Source organism: Benincasa hispida, chromosome 12 (assembly GCF_009727055.1).
Source record: "Benincasa hispida cultivar B227 chromosome 12, ASM972705v1, whole genome shotgun sequence".
NCBI lineage: Eukaryota > Viridiplantae > Streptophyta > Magnoliopsida > Cucurbitales > Cucurbitaceae > Benincasa > Benincasa hispida.
This window is the reverse complement of record NC_052360.1, coordinates 4,723,688-4,746,423: the sequence shown is the minus strand read 5'-3', so window position 1 is coordinate 4,746,423 and position 22,736 is coordinate 4,723,688. Positions and strand designations below refer to the sequence as shown.

General features: G+C 33.5%; 2 protein-coding genes across 6 annotated transcripts; one reads left to right on the top strand and one right to left on the bottom strand.

Annotated features, from left to right (window-relative positions):
* The first annotated feature begins 10,915 nt into the window (after nt 1-10,915).
* LOC120068156 (serine/threonine-protein kinase ULK1) lies at nt 10,916-14,106 on the top strand. 3 transcript variants are annotated; one of them, XM_039019860.1, is made up of 3 exons: nt 10,916-11,370; nt 11,551-13,590; nt 13,678-14,106. In XM_039019860.1, exons 2-3 carry the CDS (start codon nt 11,643-11,645, stop codon nt 13,854-13,856), a joined length of 2,127 nt encoding a protein of 708 aa, XP_038875788.1. In that variant the 5' UTR covers nt 10,916-11,370; nt 11,551-11,642; the 3' UTR covers nt 13,857-14,106. The 3 variants fall into 3 exon arrangements, with proteins under 3 accessions (XP_038875788.1, XP_038875786.1, XP_038875787.1); XM_039019859.1 differs by having other exon boundaries at nt 10,917-11,370; nt 11,547-13,590; XM_039019858.1 differs by having other exon boundaries at nt 10,916-13,590.
* On the bottom strand, nt 13,785-22,736 carry LOC120068155 (protein SPA1-RELATED 2). Of its 3 annotated transcripts, none has more exons than XR_005479109.1 (9): nt 22,331-22,736; nt 20,208-21,736; nt 19,706-19,863; nt 17,503-18,331; nt 16,977-17,123; nt 16,143-16,460; nt 15,956-16,015; nt 15,538-15,845; nt 13,785-13,921 (listed from the first exon to the last, which is right to left on the bottom strand). XR_005479109.1 is itself a non-coding variant. In XM_039019856.1 (8 exons), the coding sequence occupies exons 2-8, from the start codon at nt 21,693-21,695 to the stop codon at nt 15,654-15,656; spliced, it is 3,192 nt and encodes a 1,063-aa protein (XP_038875784.1). In that variant the 5' UTR covers nt 21,696-21,736; nt 22,331-22,736; the 3' UTR covers nt 15,107-15,653. The 3 variants fall into 3 exon arrangements, 1 of the variants encoding a protein (XP_038875784.1); XR_005479108.1 differs by lacking the exon at nt 13,785-13,921 and adding an exon at nt 15,088-15,317; XM_039019856.1 differs by lacking the exon at nt 13,785-13,921 and having other exon boundaries at nt 15,107-15,845.

Genomic DNA, 22,736 nt, shown 5'->3' with positions numbered 1-22,736 from the left:
CAGATCTATACAACTTTGGGACGTTGACCGCTACCTGGAAAGAGAAAATATTTAAAATGATGAGCTTAAAATGTCCAGTGAGTAACTATTTAAAATAAAACATGCTTCAACATAAACAACATAGATGTGGTTCTTCATAAAACATTACATAATCTTTTTCAGGGTTGGGAGATAAAATCGAGAACATAAAATCATATCATGTGTGAAAACCCTGAAGTAAGCTCATTATTATCCTGTAAAATACCTCTACTCCTCTGCTTGGACGTATGGGAGAGCTCTTTTTCTCAATCCTTAATAACTTTAGTTGAGAGAGAGCCCTTTTGCTCAATCTCGTCAACGTCGATAATACAGGTCATACATGCACGTAGAGCTGGATTGGGTCCTAGCCACCTTACCATATCTTCAGTGTCAAGGATCCCTAGTATAACTGAAATTTGGGTAACGTACCATGCCTTCAATACCAACATTGTAGTAGGGTTTATACAAGGCATTAAAACATTTATTACAAATGTAGTAACAGAATGCTCATATGAATTAAACATACTTCATAAATCTCATACCATCACATAGTGCCTTGTAAATATCAAGTATAATCCATAGGCAATAACTTGTTGAAATCACATACTAAATTCACGTATGAAATCTCATTTAATTAGAAACATGGGTCATGCGTTCAACAGACAAGTAACGCATGCATTGTAGAAATCATGGTTATAAAACTGCATGTTAAATTAATTATACATTGAAAATCATACGAAAAAACTGATTATTAGAAAACATTTATTAAAACTTGTCACTCACTGTCTTAAGCTACTTATCCAAGGATCTGTAAGCCTCTCCTATTTGTGTCTGTCCTTAAATAAGGAAAGGTCCCTTAGTCTGTATAATTAGCTCCCTTTTGAGCTTAATGCATAAACTTAAATTCACTACATACTAGTAATTCATCGCATCATGACTAAGTTCATCGCATCCTAACCATCTCATCGCATCGCATTGCTACACTTAGTCATTTTCCCTTATATTTTGGCTGAAGAATGGCAATCCTTTCTCGTGGTGTTCAGGTAGGCACTAGAACACATTTCTTAGCCTATATGATGAGCATCCACTATGTGATGTACGCAATGCGCCTCGGCTATGAATATTATGTTAATGCTCACATGCATTAATGCATATCATTGGTTGGTCAGCTGCTTGCTTATTCTTCAGACGCAATTGCTTACTTATTCATCGATAATATCATTTCATATTTCAATCTTCTAGATTCCATAACTCTAATTCCAACCTTTATCTAACTAGATTTTCTTTATTGAATTTATCCATAAACATCTTAACTCTCTTACATTAGAATTTGAGAATTAAATTCCTCTGAATAGGTTGGAAATCCCCTTAATCTCTTCGAGCTTGCTGAGAACTTCGTCAATTCCTTTCAAGCTTTCAGATGGCAATAACACTTCCTCTTAAGTATAGGAAAATTTTTGGCAAACAGTTCTTTTCTTCACAAGGCCTATTTATACTTAGGCTTGCATGTAGACTTGTCTTAATTAAACGCCACTGGCATGTTAATCCTTAATTCAATGTTTCAAAGGTTGCCATGTAGCCCATTTATTAACTGATTAAGTTGAACTTTTCAGCTCAATTTCATCACTTTGGGCTTGCGATCACTTAAGCTTTTTCTTGGTCATCGCATACTTCTACTCATCGCCGCACACTCTGAGCGACACCTTCAACATATTGGTCCACAAATGCCTCGTTTGCCAACTTAGTCATCACCACTTGCATATGAGGTTGGTCGCATAGCGTGTCATAGCTCCAGCGCATAAAATTCTTTACTTTTCTCTAAGTGTTAACTTCTCCCTACTTCATCCGAGAGTTTGACATTCCACACTTAACATATTTTTCTATCCTCTAAGTACCCAAGAGTATGGCTTCCTAATACTTAGAATATTTTCCCAGATTCAATCATATATACACATACATTGAGCTTCCCACACACTTCAAATAATACAAACATCATAAGTACATACTTACAAAAGTTTAATTACATAATTAAGAGGACTTAAACATAATTAGCTAGTAAAACAAGTTTATGGGTTTATAGCAGTAGCAAATAACACACACGAATTATACTTTAAAACCCCTTCAATGTGAAGAGTAAAAACCACAGGACTTGTGAGGAGTAAAAACCACAGGACTTGTGAGGAGTCTATCCTTGTCAACTTCTCTTATTATGATAAAGTTGGGAGAAAAATAACCCAAATCAATCATATAAAGATTCACAACCCACCAATACTTTCATACATAAGAGATCAACTTTTGGGAGATAAAGAATGAAAAATATCACTCAGTTTTATAGATTCTACTCAGCAACTACTACGAATAAACTAGAGTTCAAAATGAGACTCTATGTGTCCCCAACAGGTTGACCAAATCCAACGGTTGAAACTTCGACAATCGACAATTTTTTGGAAACTATCTCTGAAAACCCGAATTGCACAGCCTCTATTTTTCTCTGTCTTTTGTATTTTTTTTCACTTTCCTTCTTTTTAAGTCATACCAATATCACATAAAAGAAAACTTAATGTTTTCAAGATGGACCAACCCAAAATTAGCTCCAATTGGGCCAAACATATAACCTAATATTTTGGGCTCACAAAATAACAAAACCTTAGTCATACAACAAGTGTGGCTGAACACCCACAACAAGAATAAGAATAAAAGACGGTAATTTAAAATGGTCATACTATCGCTATTACCTCTTCCATGGATAACAATTACTAACTTTGGATGGTAGTTAAATTTAGAATATATGTAATTTATTCACACGTTAATACATTTAAGTTTATAAAAATAAAAAAAAAATAAAAAATAAAAAATAAAAAATAAATCTTTGATTTTTAAGTAAATTAACCTTCAAAATTTGATAATACATGCCGTTAGATGTTAAGTTTGACATGAAAATACTGATGTAAACAAATACTTTTAAAAATAATCATGGAGATCAAGAAGAAACTCAATTAAGATAAATTATTTGAATTACACAGTTCATAGTAACTTAGTAAGTTACATGAACTTTTTTTAATCAACGGTAGAATGATATTTTCTCAACATTTTCTACTTATTTTCGACATTTTTCTGATACCTTGCTAAGTTTTTTACAATATTTTCAATTTTGTGTTTGTTTTCAATCTGCCAATTTAATCGAAATGTACGAATGAAGATATTGATATATTTTTCTTTTTATTATACTTTTCAACATACAGCATAAAATATTATAAATTTATTTCTTGAATTTGTAACACAAGTTTAGTATTAGAAATTGTTACATTTTAACTGGATACATAATTTAGTTTCAAATTAGCTATATTTTTAAATATTTCTTTGTTTTATTTTTTTTAACAATGTTATAGAGTAGGAGAACTAAATCTCTAACTTTATTACCGATAGGACACTTTTTATACCACTTAAATTATGCTATTTTGATCATTTATGTCGATATTGATGTGTTCATGAAATACTTATTAAAAAATATAAATTATTTTAAAGATATATCAATATAGTGTATGGTACATTTTTTGAAAGATATATGATATCTATCAAAAAATTTAAAATTTTTCCATTCAGACCCGTCGACCGTCGTTCTATAATACAAATATTAAATTATTATTAATAATATTGCAACGGTTAGAGGTATATTAAGGAATTTGATCCTTTTATAAATAAATATTAACAATCCAATCGTTAACTTAGAATAAATCAACACAATTCTTTTTTTTTTTAATTCAACAATACACGTCACATGGGATAAGAGATTCAAATATGTGATCTTTTTTCGAGGACACATATAGTTAACTTATATGTTAATTTGATTACACAATCTAATGAAGAAAGGGAACTCAACATCCCTTATGAAACCAATGAAGAAATAATTAAAGATGATATTTTTTAAAAAAAAAAAATTAAGATTTAGAATTATAATTACTGAAATTTAAAAAAGTGACAAAGTGAGTAAAGGATAATAAAATAAGATTAATTAGAACATTATCAAGTATAATAACACAAACTTAAATAAAACATCCTAGTTTTAGTAACTAAAAGCTAGAAAAGCTAAAAAGTTACCATTCTTAACTTCACATATGAACACACACACACACAAAAACATATTAACACACTGCGATTACCTTAAAGTAATTAACCACAAACTTAATAGTTTAGGGTTTAAAGTTTTTGACATAATGATTCTGATTCAGTACATTTCACAAGGCCAAAGGAAAGCTCCCATGGCGAACTTTCGCTTCTGGGCGACGTCTCCGGCGACCGGTAGACCATATTCTTTAAGAAGGCAGTCCAGCTTCCATTCCGGCATGCCTTCATAGTCACTCCTCTTGTACCTTGGGTAGTGAAGAGGCATTTGAAATTGATCGAACGGTTTGCTCAATCGCTGATGCTGATGCTGATGCTGCTGCTCCGACCCGATCACCGAGCACCGAGCAGCATCGATGCAGCCCATTATTTTGCTCATCTTCTCTGGTTTTCGGGTCTCTTTCACTCTTAGTTTTCTTGTAAATGCAAATGGTGGTGGAAAGGTTGGCCTTTTATAGGGAACTTCATGAGGAAGGATTAGGAAAATTAATTGAGCTTAATATATAGTAGGTGGTGGGAGTTAGAGTGCATTTATCTATATTATAGGTTGAAAGCGAAATATACTTTAGTTAAATTACTTTCTTTTATAATGCATACAAGAAAGAACACAAATCTTAAAAAAAAAATCTATAGTCTAAAGCTGGATAGTGATAATTTTTTTAGGATGATAAGTGGAGTATAATGATTTGAACTTTTAAACTTAGAGAAGAAGTATATGTCAATTACCCTCCATATATTTTTAAGAAAATTTCATTTATGATCATTCACATTACCAAAGAAGAATATATAGGTTAAAATATGGTTTTCTTTGAGTTGTTTTGTTCTATTTTGAACCTTGTATTTTTAAATGTCCAATTTTAATCGTTATATAATTAGTTTATTATTATCTTTCTCTAGAAAAGATTAATTTATAACCTAATAATTACTTATATTTAAGGGAGGAAATAGCTAAATTGAATGAATGATTGAGTGAATGGGGCATTGTTATTTCATTATCAAAAGAATTGAATGCAAATTTTGTAAGCATGGATCACTAAAATAAATGAAGGATGGAAAGATTGAATGGTTGATATTGAGTGACTGATTATTGGTGCAAAACTAAAAGATTTGAGGCCTCAAATTTTGAAGTGTACCTTTTCCATTCACCACCCAAACTTGAACTAATTAATAATTTGCCTAGTTGCTTCCTTCATCAGTTGGGCAATTTAATTCTTCAGTTTAATGGAAAGAGAGAGAGTATGGCTGAGTAGATTGGAGAGAAGGGACTAGAAGTATGTTGAGATGTAAATAGAAGATTTGTCTATCTACTTGGCAACCTTTCGTTGTAGCAATATATTTGAGAGTGATTTTAAAATGATTAGAATCATTTTAAGACATACATTAATTCATATTAATTTTTCGCAAACTCAATCCCATATCCTAGTGATCATCTTATTATTATTGGAGTTGAAGGAGAATTTGGTGCAAATAGGTTTTGTTTTTACCAAAAATCAATGGACCGAGTAAAAATCTTGTCCAAAAATTGAAATTTTTTCATTAATGAAACGAGAAAGCAACATAATCATAGAACATAAGAAATAAGGATGGTGAGCCTACGACAAGTCTACTATAATAATTTTCTTTAGTAAATTTATTTAAAACAAAAACAAAAAGTACATATTAACAACGCATCACTTTGGATGTGTATGGAAAACTATTATAATGGATTTAAAATACAAACTTAATCAATAATGTAAATTGATACATTTATTCAAGTTAGGTTCAATTTGATAAAACTGAAAATATAAAGGTAATGTATGAAATTAAAAGTTTAAAATTGAATTTGATGTAAGTTTAAAAGTACTAATTTTAAATCTCATTCAAACTCAATTTAACTTCCCCCAAGGGAGGGAGGTTTAAATATGAAACCTTGTCCTTCATATTTAAATATCAATTTTTTTAAGGAAAAAATATTAGCTTACTAACATATGAAAACTTTGATATTATGATATTCTAGACGTCTCTAAATTAGCTCCACTTGTGGGATAAGCACTAAATGTGTTAAAAAAAAAACAAAATTTTTTCCTATTAAGGTTATAGGGGATCCACCATTGTTGTTCATAATAACACTATTTAAAAATAGTGTGGGTCAAGTTTATAGAATAAAATAATATTTTACTTATCAATATATGTTAAAATGGAAGATATTGTACTGATATATTTTAGTATTATAATTTTTTTCATAAATAGAGATTACTATTAATCTTCATAAAAATGACCATTTCAAGAAAAAAGTATTTAGATACTTTTTACGTTGTACTCATCTTTATGTAACTCACTCAATTATCAAATCACATTTTGTTTTATGACGAACCTCTTTTTTCTTCTTTTTAAAAATATTTTTAAATCCATTTTAATTGTACAACAAGAATGCAATACATAAAAATGAGTGCAACTAATGATAAACTCTATTATAGCTAGAAAAGAAGAAAAAAAAATTGACCCATTCCTTTACTAATATGGAGTTGAGCTCAGCTCAACTATCTACCAATAAAATATTGGGCTTAAGGCTCAATGTTCTTATTGGGCTACAAGGACTCTGTATTTGGGTCCCAAAAAAGGATCACTTATTTAGGGTACAAATTGAAATAATGATGTGAAAAGAAGTTAATACACTCTTCCATTAAATATGTAAATAATTATGAATCTTAGTATATAAGATCTAAAAAATGTGAATATAATTCAATCAATTAAAACATATACATTTTACTAAGATGTTAGACGTCTGAACTTCCACTCTCAAATGTTAAACGATAAATAAGATACCTACCAACTATATATATATATTTTTTTTTTTTTTACCTCAATTTCTTTTCAAGGAGAAAGTTCCTTACTTCATGATGAACTATTTTAATGACTTATAAATATATTAATACTCAACATTTATTGAATAAGTTAGTTCATAAATGTTGAGTATTAATATATTTATGTATTTATATATGTATGTGTATATATAGAATTTGTGGATGGTATCAATTTAGTCCACGTGGCAACTCTCAATTGGTCAATTCGTCACTCTATAGTATATAAATAACGGTATTAGTCATTTTAATTGGGCAGTTAGGTCGTGGACGTCAGTTTATGTTGCAAATCGTGCAATCCACTCTTCCTTCAATGCCATTACGCCACGTGTCCTTTCATGCCTAAAATATGCATGGGTAGCACCGTCATTTTAATTTAATTTCCTTACTCCAACAAATTAAAATTCAATTCGATTATTTTTTAATTTAGTATTTTTGTTTTTCTTTTCCGATGCAACAGTCAATCGACTTAGTAGATGTATTGGACGGCCGAATATTGATAATTTAATATTAAGATCATAGAGAAAATTCAGAAGATGATTATCAATATATTATACAAGAAATTTTATAAACCACAAGTTAGTCTTAAAAATGATGGGAAAAAAATTAATTGTGACTTAAATATTTAATTTTTAAATACCCCTTGGTCAAGTCAAGAGGCTACTTGATGGTGAAGCTTGAATAATGGTATATAAAATTGAAGTTAATTAAATCATGCTAAAATTAGTTTTACTAAGTTCACTAAATTAAGGTTCATTTTAAGAGAGCATAGTTCAATGACAATATTAGATTCTCCACTCCATCCTATTATCAAAAAAGAGAAAAAAAAAATTGATAAGTGACATAACTCGACAATAATTGATATATCCTTCCTTTTTTTAGATTAGAAGTTCAAATTCTTTATACCCTCACATTTGTTGTACTTAAAATAAAAAGGAAAATAAAGCTTTTGATGAGTTATAGTTTTTATAAATTATTAGGAGGTGAATTAAGATAATTAAGAAGATAAATTTACAAGGATATTAATTGTATATATATAGTTCAATATTAAGTGCAATTAGTGGGAGTGGAGAGGCTTTTAAAATCTAACCTAGTTTTTTTTAGTACAATAGGGGTATGGGATTTGAATAACAAACGTCGTAATCAATAACACTCAATTGAGTTATGCTCATTTTAGCAAAATCTAACAACTTAATTAAAGGCATGTTATTAGTTAAGTTATACTCAGAATTTTGCCTTGAGAGTGTAGTTCTTTTCTTTTTTTAGGCATATGCAAGCGAAGTTGTTTTGTACATATGAACTATTTACAAAATAAACTAACATTCGAGGGTGTCAAACACCTAAGGTAGTTGGAGCATGTGAAATGAAAATTAGTCGTTGAAGCCTTAAATGAAAATAATAATAATAATAAAAAAAGAAGAAAAAGAAGAAAGAAATTATTTATAATTTTAGTCCCTAACTGTTGGGATAAACACTATATTCTTCGGATATCTAATAGAATACGAATTAACTAGCAACAACAATAATAATCAAGTAAGGAATGAGCAATTTTAACGTGGAAAAACCCCCTAATATGAGAAGTAAAAAACTACGGACCGAAGTCAAAATCTCCACTATAATTAATAATGGGTTACAATGAGTTCTCCTTAATCACAACTAGAGGCTTACACATTAAATATCTCAAGATAACAATCTTGGCAACAAAACGGCAACAAATTGAGAAGAATAAAATTAGAAACGTCTCACTTGAAGTGCCAACTAATTATCCATGGTCTCTGACTGTAGGTAGCTCCAAACGAAATCTCCATCATCCATATTGAAGAGCTCATGTCAAGAATATACTGTCAAAAATTCAGCTCGATCGAATCACGGATTGATCCCCAAATGGCTGAAGAACATTACTGGTTAGATTGCAAAGAAACTCCAATTTTATGTCGTTTTCTTAACTCTCGATTTACGTGCATACACATGCTGACCAGCGACTGCAGAATCATTTTAAAAACAAAACCTAAAAAAGGCCTGGGGCCTTTATTGGGCTTTCACTAAAGGTGAAATAACCCAACACTAACTTCCAGATTTAAATGTATTGTAGTTCCTTAACTTTTAAAAAGATGTTTAATTAGTTCCTAAACTTTCAGTTTTAATTTAATAGGTTTATGAAAATTTCAAATTTTAAAAAAATTCAAATTTAAAAGAAAAATGAGAATTTTTGAATTTTATAAGTAACAAAATCCTAAACTTTCAATTTTATTTGGTAGATTGGTCAATTAAAAAGAAAATTGGAAGTTTAGCTAGGGACCATATTTTTAACTTTAAAAATTCAGAACTGCAAAGTTCAAACACTATATTTCTAATTCAACCAAAGAAATGTTTGTTTCATTATATCCTCATTCAAAACATTAGAGCTTGGCGAGTATTACTCAACTGGCACTTAGTATGTGTTAGCGACAATCAAGAAGTCTTGATTTGAATTCCCCACTTGTATAGTACTAGAAAAAACGTTAGAGCTTCGACATCCCACAACCACATGCCAGCATGTTGTGGAACTAAATGAAAGTTATACATACTTTCGTAGCCACTTTTAATATGGACAAAAGGGTAAATGTTTTAAAATGTCAGTCACCGTCTAGCTAAGGACAACGACCCTCCAACCATCTCCACAATAGTATGATATTGTCCACTTTGAACATAAAACCTCATGACTTTGCTTTTGGTTTCACCCTAAAATGTCTCATGCTAATGAAAATAGTTATCCTCATTTATGTACATGATCGTTTTCTTATTTAACCAATGTGAGATTTTGATCACATTTTCAACCTGTCTTTCACTAATAGACAGTGACATTTTTGTTATATTTATGAATAGGTCGACTCATATCCCTATATTTGAAAACAAAAATGGTTTACAAAACTAATTCTTTTTCTGGGCATTAAAAAGGAACTCCTAGTTTTTTAGGAAAATATAAAATAAAGAAGAAAACCTATCAGTTAGTCTTAATTCATTCGTAACAGCCTACTATATATAAGTCAAGTTTAAAGAATTATTAATTATTATTCTAAAAATGAAGAATATTTAATTAATGGAAAAACTCCAAGGTTAACTTCACACTTAAGTAAGTTGAATGATTTGTTTCTAAATCAAATTAAACTCCCAATTAATTCCAACAAATGACATGAAAATTTGTTAAGAAACCAAAAACAAAGAACAAAATAGTAGAGAAATATCCAAACTAAATCATCAAAATATCCAAACCTAGTAACAAAATCAAGTAAGAAAAATAAAATGTCTAAACTTAACAATAAAAATTCCAAATTCAGCTTAAATGAATCCAACACAACATAACCCATATATCTTTTTAAAAAATAAAATAATAATAACTTATCAGAAAATATTAATTAATAATTAACAAGTTTAGAGTTAAGCTGAATTCAGTAGGAAAATATAGGATCAAAATTGACTCAATTAATCAAACTAATTACACCATAAAATGGTAATGTTTTACTTAAATTTATTCGTGTCTTTTAAAATTCTAATGTCTATTTTTTCTTTAGTGAAACTGTAGTTAGTTTCCCAGCTCATTTTACTTCAATATTAAAATTAACCGCACACCTTTTTTTTTACAGTAAAAATATACACACAGAGGAAATTTACATTTCCAACCAATAGAAAAAAGGTTACAGAAAGAATAAGTTGTAAATACCGCAGTCAGTCAAGCCCCCTTTTTCTTTTCTTTTTTATAATTAATTAATATATTTCATTTATCGCTTAATAACTGAAAAAACGCCGCCGTTTCGCCTTCAGTGTCCGGCAGTATGAGAACGGAGAACCAAAACGATGGCGTTTTGTGAATATTTATTTTTGTTGTTTTTTTTTTAATAAAGAAAATACGAAAGCCGCGGGAACACGTATTATAAGTGCGTGCAAATAAAACGGAATTTCAACGGCCACGCCTCCATTTCTTTCTAACCAAACGACAAAGCTCTTTCCCAGAAGGAAAAAGAGAGAAAAAAAAAAAAAAAACTGCTTCTTTTTCCTTCTTTCCCTTGATTTTGATTTTGATTTTTTGATTAAGTTCTCCTACTTTTTGATCAAATTCATCGTTACAATAATCCGACAAGAAACCCCATCTTGAAATTTCCGTTGTTTCTTTGATTAATTCCTCGGTTTCTTAGCCGTTTTTGTGGTGTAATTACATCATTTATCGATCAAAAACCTCCCTCCAGGTGTTTGATGATTTGCCCCAATGGGGATTTGATTCTCAAACTGGGTTTTTCTTTTATTTTTTGTTGGGCTTATAAGGAGGAGAATTTGATTCCACTACGTAGCTTTTGGATGGATGATTGATGATTGATTGATTCTGAAATTACAGGGGAAAATTTTTGAAGTGAAGGTATGGTCTTGTTTATTGAGATTATGTGAAGTTGTCCGTTGACCGTTTCTTTGATACTGGCATCTGATCATTTTGTTTGGTATTAGAGGGTTGGTTAATTGTTTGGGAGTTCTGAGAGTTTTGGGGTTTCTTCGTTCTGCTTATAGCTTCTCATTGTTGTGTGGTGGAATTTGTAGGCAGTGGTGTATTTGGAGACGGATTTTGGTTCGGGAGACGATTTTGTGTATTTGGGGTGTTATCGTCTTTGGCGGAATCGCCCTCTCTAAGCCGGGATGGAACAATTCCGGCGCATTGGAGAGGTATTGGGAAGCTTAAAGGCTCTTATGGTGTTGCAAGATGAAACTCAATTCAACCAGCGTCAATGTTGTTTACTCCATGATATGTTTAGTTTGGCTTTTGATACAATTGCTGGAGAGATTAAGGATAATCTGAAGCTTGAAGAGAAGAACACCAAGTGGAAAGCGCTTGAACAGCCTTTGAGGGAATTGCATAGAGTTTTTAAAGAAGGGGAGCTTTACATCAAGCAATGCATAGATTCCAAAGACTGGTGGGCTAAAGTAATCAGCTTCCATCAGAACAAAGACTGCATCGAGTTCCATGTCCACAACTTGCTTTCCTGCTTTCCTGCTGTCATTGAAGCGATTGAGACAGCTGGAGAGATATCAGGGCTCGATCAGGACGAGATGCAGAAGAGAAGGCTTGTACTTATGAGGAAATATGATATGCAATGGAATGACCTGAAACTGTTCCATTGGAGATTTGGGAAACAGTATTTGGTTCCTCGAGAAATACGTAATCGGATGCAAAGCATTTCAAGAGAAGATCGATGGCTGCTAATTGAAGCACTCAAGGAAAAGATAAGTTCACCAGGAAATGCTGGTTCAAAGAACGAGCAGCGGCTTGGTGAATTGTTGATAAAGAAATTAAACTCGGAACCGCCAACGGTGAAGCTTTTCCCGAGTTCAATTTTGTTCGGAACAAAGGATTATCAGGTGAGGAGACGGTTGGATGGAGGGCATTCTAAGGAAGTTCAATGGTTTGGGGAGAACTTTGGTCTGAAACAGTTCACGGCGGAAACTGAACAAACAGATTCTGAGGTTCAAATTCTTTTATCACTTTCACATCCTAATATATTGCAATACCTCTGTGGGTTTTTGGATGAGGAAAAGAAAGAGTACTTTCTTATAACAGATTTGATGTCCAAGGATCTTTCTTCCTACATGAAGGATAATAATGGAGCCAGGAGGAGAATCTTGTTTCCTCTCCATGTTACAGTTGATATCATGCTTCAAATTGCTAGAGGCATGGAATATCTACACTCCCAAATGATCTATCATGGAGATTTAAACCCTTCCAATGTATTTATGAAGCCGAGGAACTCTTCAGAAGGCTCTTATCTCGTAAAAGTTGCCGGTTTCGGTCTATCATCGATCAAGGATTCACCTCCTAGAAACTCAACAAACCAACTAGAAACCAACCCTTTTATCTGGCATGCTCCAGAAGTGATGGCAGAGCAAGAACAAGGTCCAGGAACTGTTCCTTCTTTCAGGAAGACAGAGAAAGCAGATGTCTACAGTTTTGGTATGCTTTGTTTTGAGCTTTTGACCGGAAAGGTTCCATTTGAAGATGGTCATTTACAAGGGGAGAAGATGAGTCGCAATATCCGAGCAGGCGAGAGACCCCTCTTCCCATTTCCGACTCCTAAATATCTGGTGAGTCTTACCAAAAGATGCTGGCATTCTGACCCTTCTCAGAGGTTATCTTTCACTTCCATTTGTCGAATACTTCGCCAGGTGAAGAAATTCCTTGCTATGAACCCTGAAAGCAATCAGCCCGAATTGCAAACGCCTATTGTCGATTACTGCGACATTGAAGCAGGAGTTGCAAGGAGATTCTCCTCAGATGGGGTTGGTGATTTATGTTCAGTTTCACAAATTCCATTCCAAATGTTTGCTTATAGACTTGCTGAGAAGGAGAAGACAAATCCAAACAAAATCAAAACTTGGGATTCTGCAAGTGATGTGGTTTCCATTAGCAAGGATGATTGTGCCTCCATTTATAGAGATGATACTGCTTCTGTAGTAGAAGATCCATTCACTATCCCTGCAAGTGATACTAGATCCCTTTATTCTGATATGAGATCTGTTTATTCTGAAGCTCCACCCAAGAAAATGCCAACTACAAAGAAACTTCCAGACACAAAGATCAAAAAAGGCACAGGTAAGATTTTGTTTCCTTTGTTCAAAGCTTTATATTACAAACAAATTGGCTATATAATAACTGGAGCTTGTGGTTTGTTTTACTCAGGGATCTTAGAAACAAAAACACGAATGACTACACGAACACCCTCACGAATGCCTTCACGATCAACTTCACGACCTCGAGTATTGAAGACGAACAGAGATATCCCGTTACCATTTTCTAGCCCTCTGAGTAAGGGAAGAAGGAGACCGAATGGTCATGTCTCGGACTCGGAAATTCACTAGCTTTTGCTTGCTTCTTAGATGGAAGCCTTTTTGTAGAGCTTTGCTTCTGCATTGTTGTAAAATTTCTGACATCGTTCAAGTTATGCAGATCAGATACTTCATTTGTTTTTCTTTCCTTTTACAGAAATAGTCTTAGAAACAATTTCATGTTAGCTTCTTGTAATTAAGCTCTTGTAGTTTCTGGACATCTCAGAAAGAATAGCAGATCCTGGTTTTCCCCCCTTCTATTTATATTTTGTCTATTCTTTCCCTTTATTTTTTTTTCACTTTTTAAGTTTGAGATTTGATTTTACTAAGTGTCAGTGGAGCTTCAAATTATGGTTTTTTTCTGTCATAACTTATCAACTTTCTTCATTGTCTTGTTCTGTTCTCTCAGGATGTGATTTGCAGTTTTTAAAATTGGAAGACAGCAGATTGTCCTCTGTGGTTTTTGAAGCAGGGAGCCTTTTCTTTTCATCATTTTCATCTGAGAATTGTCTTTTTGGGTTTGTATTATTACAAGCAATGCATTCAGAATAGAGAAAACAAATTAATCGTTAAGGATGTTGAGTTATTGTTTCTACATCTCCTGTCAGCTAACGTCCATATCCTATTTTTTATGATTTTGTTCTCCCAAAGGCAATAGATTGTAGAACAGAAAGGGAATTTGCAGTGATTTGATACAACATGGCAAATAAATGAAGGGGAAAATAGACGAATAAAGAAAGTGACAAGTGCAACGTTCTCTCTTTTTGAGGTAAGATAATCTCAAATTTATGAAATCAAACAAATGAAGGGAAAAAAAAATAGACAAATAAAGAAAATTGCCTGATCACATTTATACATGAGTAGATGCACCACGTCAAATTTGAATTTACATATCGAATGGGTGCTTCCATTCATGTTTAAATGTGATCAAGCAATTTTTCGAGTCTAAGTATTAGTTAAAAGATGTTAGAACAATGGAGGTATTTTTTCAAATTTTCTGTATAAAAATTATATTTATACGTAGACATGAAAGTTAAGGTTTTAAATTGAATAAGTACAACTTACACAATCAAGAAACTACTGTTCAGGTAGGCAGTGTTACACGGTGAACGAGCACATCCCATGTCAATTTTACGATATTATTTTGTGTTGTTCAAGAGTGATTTCATTGTACCATATATATTTATTTATAAAATAGACTTATAATTTACTAGGACCTTGAGTAATTTCCGCTGTTTTCACCTCGTCAAAAGAACAGGTTATAAATTATTGTGATAAATAAATGGATTTAAAATGTGTGTAAATATAGTGTTTGTAATGTTCCCCATGCTTAGATTTTCAGTACATATTTGAGCAGCCAAAGTTAAAATTGGTCTCCACAATTCAAACACAAATCCTATGAAAGCTCAAGGGAGAAAATTCAAAATCCAGAAGAGGAAGTGTTCAATCTCAATATGCAACCATTCTGCTTCTTTATGCAGCTTTTATAACTAGCTGTTGGGTAAAATTACAATCACGAAAAGAATCGAATAAATTATCGGTTAGAAGTGTAGAATTTAGAGACATATATTTCTTTTATATATATACACATTCACTAAAAAACTCTGCGGCAGCTTTTTCAATCATATGATTCCATATTATATTGAATCAATAACTCAACTTATATAACTCAAGAAAAGGAGGAAATGTGAGATGAAAATGTAAATGCTGTTACCATTTTTATACTTTAGTCTCAGAATAGGGCTTCAGATATTTTGTCAAATCCACGAGCTGTAAAGTGATTGAAGTTGACCACATTCGTCAAGTTAATCAGGGGTTCGATTTTCACTCTCAAACCATTTGTAGTACTTTTATGCAACCACTTGAGTTGGCTGCAATAACCATGTCGGATTTTCCTCTCCAGCATACACTCGAAACAAACTGATCATTGTAGTCCTCGGTCTCTTTTCCAGAAATAGGGTCGATAGAACCAAACTTATAGGAAGTCATTGGCATAGGCAGAGATCTATGGTAAGCATATACCTGAAAAAGAGTTCAAATATGCAAATCCATTAAAGAGACGTCATCTCGAGGAGTATATTTCCAGACTTTTCAAGAGCAATTTTAAAAACAAAGTAAGATAAAGAACATACTTCGTTTGTTTCTGAACCACAAGCAATGTAGCCATTGGAAACTGATAGACCCACGAAATTCTAGCAGTGGAGAAGACCAGATAATTCAGTAAATCGAAGAACAAATAAAAGGGTGCACATAGGGGGAAAGAACTGACAGAGAGAGAGAGAGAGAGAGAGAGAGAGAGAGAGAGAGAGAGAGACAAACCTTTTCATTAGTGTGGCCGCTGAGTGTTAAACTGCAAGCATTGGAAGACAAGCCAGTAGGATTGGTTCTATTAAGATCCCATAGCTTCAACGTGTTGTCTGTGGATGCCGAAACAAGAGTCCCCGAGTCCAAGAACTTCACATAGCTTACAGCTTTTTCATGGCCACCCAACACACACCAGGGGGCTCTAGTATTACGTAGATCAAAGCAATAAGTTCTGTAATCGGCAGACCCAAAAGCCAGCAAATGAGTTGAGTGAGCAGAGAACTGAACGCAGCAGACGTTTGCTATGTTCCTAATTGTGCCCAAACAGTTCTTCTGCAGTAGAATAATGCACAAGGATCGATCCGTTAGAGAAGAATTCAAGTAGACGAAGATCTTCTAAGTAACAAAGTAGAGCGATGATGATATATATATATAAAAGATACCAATCATGCAATCTTCATATGAATTATCGGTATTTAACGAACTAAGTCAAACACAATTTTTAATAATTTTTAGCTCTTCTTTTTATTGAGAATGTGAAATAGTGAAGTTCCAGGTCCACGTAAACAAAAATAAAAACAATGATGCTTTTTCAAGTATTTATCCTAAAGGGAAAAGATTACCGTAGAATAACTAGAAAATTTAGGTTTAATGGTTACTTTAGAAAATAAGGAGCTCCTCCCTCATGCACAAACTCTTAAAGTAGAAGGAAGATTCTCTCCCTTCCAAATCCTTGGCTTGGGTGTTATATTGCCAAAAAAAGGCAAAAGAGGAAGAAAAATAATCCAGGGGATGTAAGAAAGGAGAAGAAAAAGGAGAATGGAAGAGAGAGAGAGAGAGAGGGCATGCCTCGTTAATACTCCAAAGTTTCACAGAACAATCATCACTTCCACTGGCCAATTTTGTAGGATGCACTTGTGAAAAGTCGACAGACCACGCCCTCTTATTGTGTTCATTGAATTGAGAAACCTCTTGACTTACAGTTGCATCCCATAACTGGAAATCCATTCAAGAAAATGGAATTGTGAGTGATCCTCAAAACAAAAATAATAATAACAATTGTTAAACGGTGTAGCAGAAGTCTAGATTTGATAGCACATATTGATCAATATATATTTTTTATAAGAATATTGATCAATATAAGCATTTCAGGAATGAAAACTAAAAGTAAACTACAGGCTAAAAATCATTAAGAGACAAATCACTAATGAGTAAGAAGAGACTTGTATAAAATCTAGACAGACTATGAGGTAAATACTTGTGTCTATAAATTCAACAAAATTTCAATAACCAAGGCATTACAAGAAAGATACATGGTGCCTGCTAGGCCCCGTCTTTGAAATTTTCATGTTTTGTAACCATGCAGGAAATATACCTTAACAACGCCATCATAATCAGTTGAAGCCAGATAGTTCTTGATGTAGCTATTCCAGCAAACACAACTAAGCTTTGATCTATTAAACATTTCAACTGCGGGATAGTGAATATCTGCCGAGTCACTAAAGAGTGAGTTAAACTCAAAAATCCTTATTTTCTTTGACACTCCAGCAGCAGCAAAATAGTCCTCATCCCGATCAAAACTCAAGGAACAGATTACATTCGAGGAACTGTTAAAATCGCCATTTCTCAGTACCCCACGTACTTCAAACTTGCTATAACGAGAATACTTGCAAAACCCATCAAAAAAGGCACCTAGACGATCACTGTGACTCCTCTCATCATCTTTCTGTGGTAGATAGCAGTTTTCACGAGTTCTCAGTAAATCATTATCTGTCCGAATTGCTGTATCATTCTCAGAAGGATCTACTTTTGATCTCATGGAAAAATAAGCACTTTCAAGCTGACTTATATTTTTTGCTATTCTCTCTTCATTGGTTTGTGATATTCTATATACCTGAGAGTGCATATCTGAATTTAAATATCCTCCATGAAGGATCAAATCATCCCTTCTATCCACCGTAGACAAGCCAGATTTATCCAAGGGTTTGGCTGAGCTGTGCCTTTTATTGACTTCTTCAATATCTGATTCTAAATACCGTATGTCTTCCACCAACTTTGAGGCATGTTTCTGCTTTTGCTCATTCAATGATGTGAGAAACTGCAATAATAACTCCGATTCAGCATCTTCTTCATCAATAGATGTTGAAATCTCTGCTGCCGGAACATTTGCCATCCCATTAATTAGTTCTGATTCTAAAATTTCGCTGTTCATCCAGAATTTACAGAAGTCCAGTTATAACACACATATAAACAATTAATAGACACAGGCAAAGAAACCATTGGTAGAACTAACCAAGTGAAAAAAATTAGAAGTCCCGCTAAATTACTTTTTCCATCCCTCTATTTAAAAATAGAGCCTATGAGAGGCATCCAATCCTAAAAAACAAAATTGGGATCCAATCCAAAAATAGTGACCCATAGAGGCACCATTTTGAGGGGACATGTGTTGAGTATCCCACATTGAAAAAATCAAGGAACCCCACAATGTTTATAAGATGCATAGGTTAGTATTCTAGTAGTCAATTGGTTTTGAGATGGAATCCAATGTTATCTAATATATTGTTGGGAATGCGACCAAAGTCCCATGTTGGCTAGATAAGAGGAAAATCTTAGGTATATGAGTCTTGATAAATTTAATTATACAATACTTCAATACTTCCTGCCCCTTGTGGAAATCAATATTAAATGGGAGAGAAAATTACATTATAGGGATTCAAACATAGGACCTCTTGCTCTAATATCATATTAAATCACCAATAAACCCTTAAGTTTTTGGGTTGATTGATGATTTAATATGGTAACAGAGACCTACTTTAGTCATGTCGGTAGAATTCTAGAGTGTCAAACAATGAATTGGTGGGAGCTTTGAAAGATATAGTCGTGGTGGAGATCTATGGTTGAGCTCTATCAGACGGGAGGTGTATTATAAAGAAGAGGAGTTGGTTTGGATAAGATTTGGATAGATGGATGACTATTTGAGGGAAGATTTGATGGTCCTTTATTCAAGAGGGGGATTGTTGGGAATGTGACCAAAGTCTCATATTTGTTAGTTAAAAGGAAGATCGTGGATATAAAGTGGGGACAACTATCTTTAATTATATGAGGCCTTTTGGGTGAAACCAAAAACAAAGTTGTGAGCCTTTATGCTCAAAGTGGGCAATATCATACCATTGTGGAGATATTGGATGATCGTTGTCTCCAACAAGAATATCAACAAAATATCGATATCGACGAATATTTATGACAATAAAGAAATTGATATAATTATTTAAATTAATAATTAAATTGCTTTTATTCCATACTAAGTTATAATTGTTGTTATTAGTATTCATAATCATATTGGGATTAATCGATGATATTTCTGATACTTTATGTGCAACTATATTGACGTATCAACGAATATTTCAATCCTTATAATTGACAAGCTTCAGATTTATTAAGCCTTTTTCAGTCAAAACACTTTATGCCAAATTATGAAGGATTACAATCTAAAATAAGTAAGCATTTATATTTTCATATATAATGTTTCTTCAAACACTAAGATTTGTGATTTGAGGTAGACTATAATTCTTTATTACCTTGCTGTCGGACGAGATGCAGGTTCAGGATGAAGAAGCCAAAGACAAAAACCAACTTCCTTCAAATTATCGGCTAGAAAGTTAGGAGGAAGAATCCTCTCGCGCAAATTTGACATCGCTGCAGCAAGTGCACCATCCGATTCAAACTTTCCAAGTAACTGAAAGAAATAAAGTATATTCATTTAGGGGGGATTTTCAGGGCCGCAAGAAAGTAATAGAGTAGAACAAAAATTAGAACTACTTATGGACCAATGACAACACTAACAAGAACTATGGTCATGCATAGCTGCACATCCTATGTCGGTCAATTTTTTGTGAAATTTTCTACTCATCAACAGTTTCACTCAAACAATAGTAACACCTTTTACTTTCGAGTTCATGGATATTGGATAGAAACTCTTTTAATCCAAATTTATCAATAGAAGCATTTTCAACATTCTATGAATGAAAGAAAACACACTTAACTTTCTTCATATCAATTAAACCACGACTATCCCCTCACCTCAAAAAGAAGAACACCAAGAGAGAATATATTTGATTTAGCTGAGCAGCATCCTGTAATAAGTTCCTCTGGACTTACGTACCACGTCTCTTCCAATAAGTCACTTATTGAAGTCGGGGCAGAATCATATACACGAAGGCCAGCAGGCTTGTTCCAACCCCCCTGTTCCGCAAAATGTTCATTATAATTTTCCAAACCATTCTTATTGCAGTCCCTAGTATTTGCAGTTTCAAGATTGGCACCAGATTTTAAAGGAAAATGAGAGTGTCGGGCCATAAGACTCATATTCTGGACATCTTTTTGTTTTTTTGGAGATCCACCAAATGACAGAAAGTTCCCTTGCTCCAATGGCCTTTTCCGAGTCAGATGGTTATCTGAACACTGACCGTCTTTAACCATTAGGCTTTCTGGAGATTTCCCTTGAATAAAAGCTCCAAAGTACCTTACCTGATTTGTCGTCAATATCCTGAAAGAAGATGGACGTAAGTCATGCAACAAAACCCCCTGAGCATGAAAACGATCCACCAGCTCAACTACATGCCTAAATATATACAAGCATTTAATTTTATTTACTTTTTGGTTGGGAACTTTAAGCCATTCTCTCATACTAATGCCATCAAAAGAAGAACCCCGATGTTTGTGCTCGGATTTCCTATACAAAGCAGGAATGACAGGCTTAACATCATTAACATCATGCTGTAATGATGAGCCAGATGCCAATGTAATACCCCCACCAATCCTTGCATTCTTAGGGTTTCTATGTTCAACATTAAAGCGCTCCAGTTGTACACCTCTACGAATGATCCCCTTGCCTTTCAAGGTATTTTTAACAAAAAATTCAGGAAAACCCGATTTTGATAGAATCTTGGTCCGAATACTGCCATGAGTATCACCACCCTTATTGTCAGTAGCCTTCATTTCTTCCAATTCTTCTCCACAATCATTACGACTGGCTCTTCCAGCAAAAGCCTCGGGAAAAGATGTGTACCCAGCATTCTCCAAGCCAGGGGTTACTGCCTGACCATTGTTCTTGTAAGAAGTATCGATACGTGAACTCCCACTTCCTGAACCACTTCCCAGCTGGTAAAGATGTTGCCACTGACTGTGCCTAGAAAGCAGCCGTGCTCTATTGTTTGATGGACCAATAATTGCTAAATTGGATCCATTGTGATTTTTCACAGTTAGCTCTTCAACCATTACGCCAGCATCATCCATACAATGAGGACTGCACTCTGGTTGATCAGATAATTTCACATTGTTTTTACACCTATTAAGATTCTTACCCTCTAAAATGTCAGTAAATTCATGAGGATAATCCTGTGAATAGCCACCGTCAATGGGTATAACCATTTCTTGTGATTCAACTATGTTGGTATTTTCAGGTTTCAGCAAATACTCATTCTCCTGAGCATCTTGCCTGACCTTATTTTGGACATGTGCATCCTCTGTCGCATCCAATAGCGTCATATCCTCGCTCATTTCTTCCATTCTCTCCAGACCAACTTCATTCTTTCACATACTTGATTGCCCTGCTAGCATAACACAACTTGCCAAGTCAAATACCATAAATAGAATACCGAAAGCTGAGAACCAATTTTTCAACTCTTGAAAACTATCGGAACAGCAATATTCCTCTATAAGGAAACAACCGTAGATAAAATCAACCAACAGATTTAAATGTACGGCACAATCCTGAAACATAGGCCATTCAAAATGGTTGAGCAGCAAAAGCATAAAACTCAAGGTCAAAGGTCCAGACGTGAAAGAAATGTAATGGATTCATTTATGCAATACAACTAAAACCACTTCCCATTAACAACCAGACCAGAGGACAGTACACCCAAAGCATCAGTTAAAAATGGGAATTGAAAAATCAACTCCCCAGCTCCAATCATTACGAAAAGAAACACCAAAATATAAAGAATCAATAAACAATCAAATTCATTACAACAAAAATCAACCCACCCCCCACCCCCAACCCCCAACCCCAGAAAAACAAGGATTTGAAATGTTATCTTAAACAATAGTAATCCATCTGGATGGTCAGAATAGAATTTAATGGGATAAACAAATTAACATTGAAAAACTCGTGCATAGCTTAACAATTACCGATAAGAACTCACCTCTAACCTGCTCCGAGCACAAATTCCCTACATCTGTCAAAAAGTACACAGAAAAACAGCAATATATAAACTGCCGCCTCCATCCACAACTCATCTTCACTTTCCCAGCTGCCAAACAGTAATGAATTCCGCACCAGAAAATTTAAAAAACAAATATAATATATATATATTCTGTGTATATATATATATATTCAATTAAGAATCAACTTCAACAAGTATCCGACGAGCTGAGAAGCAGAGAAAAAATTAAAAAAAAAAAAAAAAAAAAGAGAAAATAAAGAAGAAATTAAGCAGAGGAAAAACCCTAGAAAGCACTGAGAAGAAGGAGAAACCAGCAAACGAAAAATAGAGAGAAATACGTGTGACACAATAGCTGAATAGAAAGCAGAAAAACAAAATATCTTTT

What these genes read in the sequence shown, in the direction of transcription:
- LOC120068156 (XM_039019860.1), top strand. Translation starts at nt 11,643, where the DNA reads ATGGAACAATTCCGGCGCATTGGAGAGGTATTGGGAAGCTTAAAGGCT. An exon ending in AAAGATCAAAAAAGGCACAG is followed by an intron (nt 13,591 to 13,677) that starts GTAAGATTTTGT and finishes TGTTTTACTCAG; the next exon opens with GGATCTTAGAAACAAAAACA.
- LOC120068155 (XM_039019856.1), bottom strand. Translation starts at nt 21,695, where the DNA reads ATGGAAGAAATGAGCGAGGATATGACGCTATTGGATGCGACAGAGGAT. An exon ending in GCATCTCGTCCGACAGCAAG is followed by an intron (nt 18,332 to 19,705) that starts GTAATAAAGAAT and finishes CTGGATGAACAG; the next exon opens with CGAAATTTTAGAATCAGAAC. An exon ending in GTGGTTCAGAAACAAACGAA is followed by an intron (nt 15,846 to 15,955) that starts GTATGTTCTTTA and finishes ACTCTTTTTCAG; the next exon opens with GTATATGCTTACCATAGATC.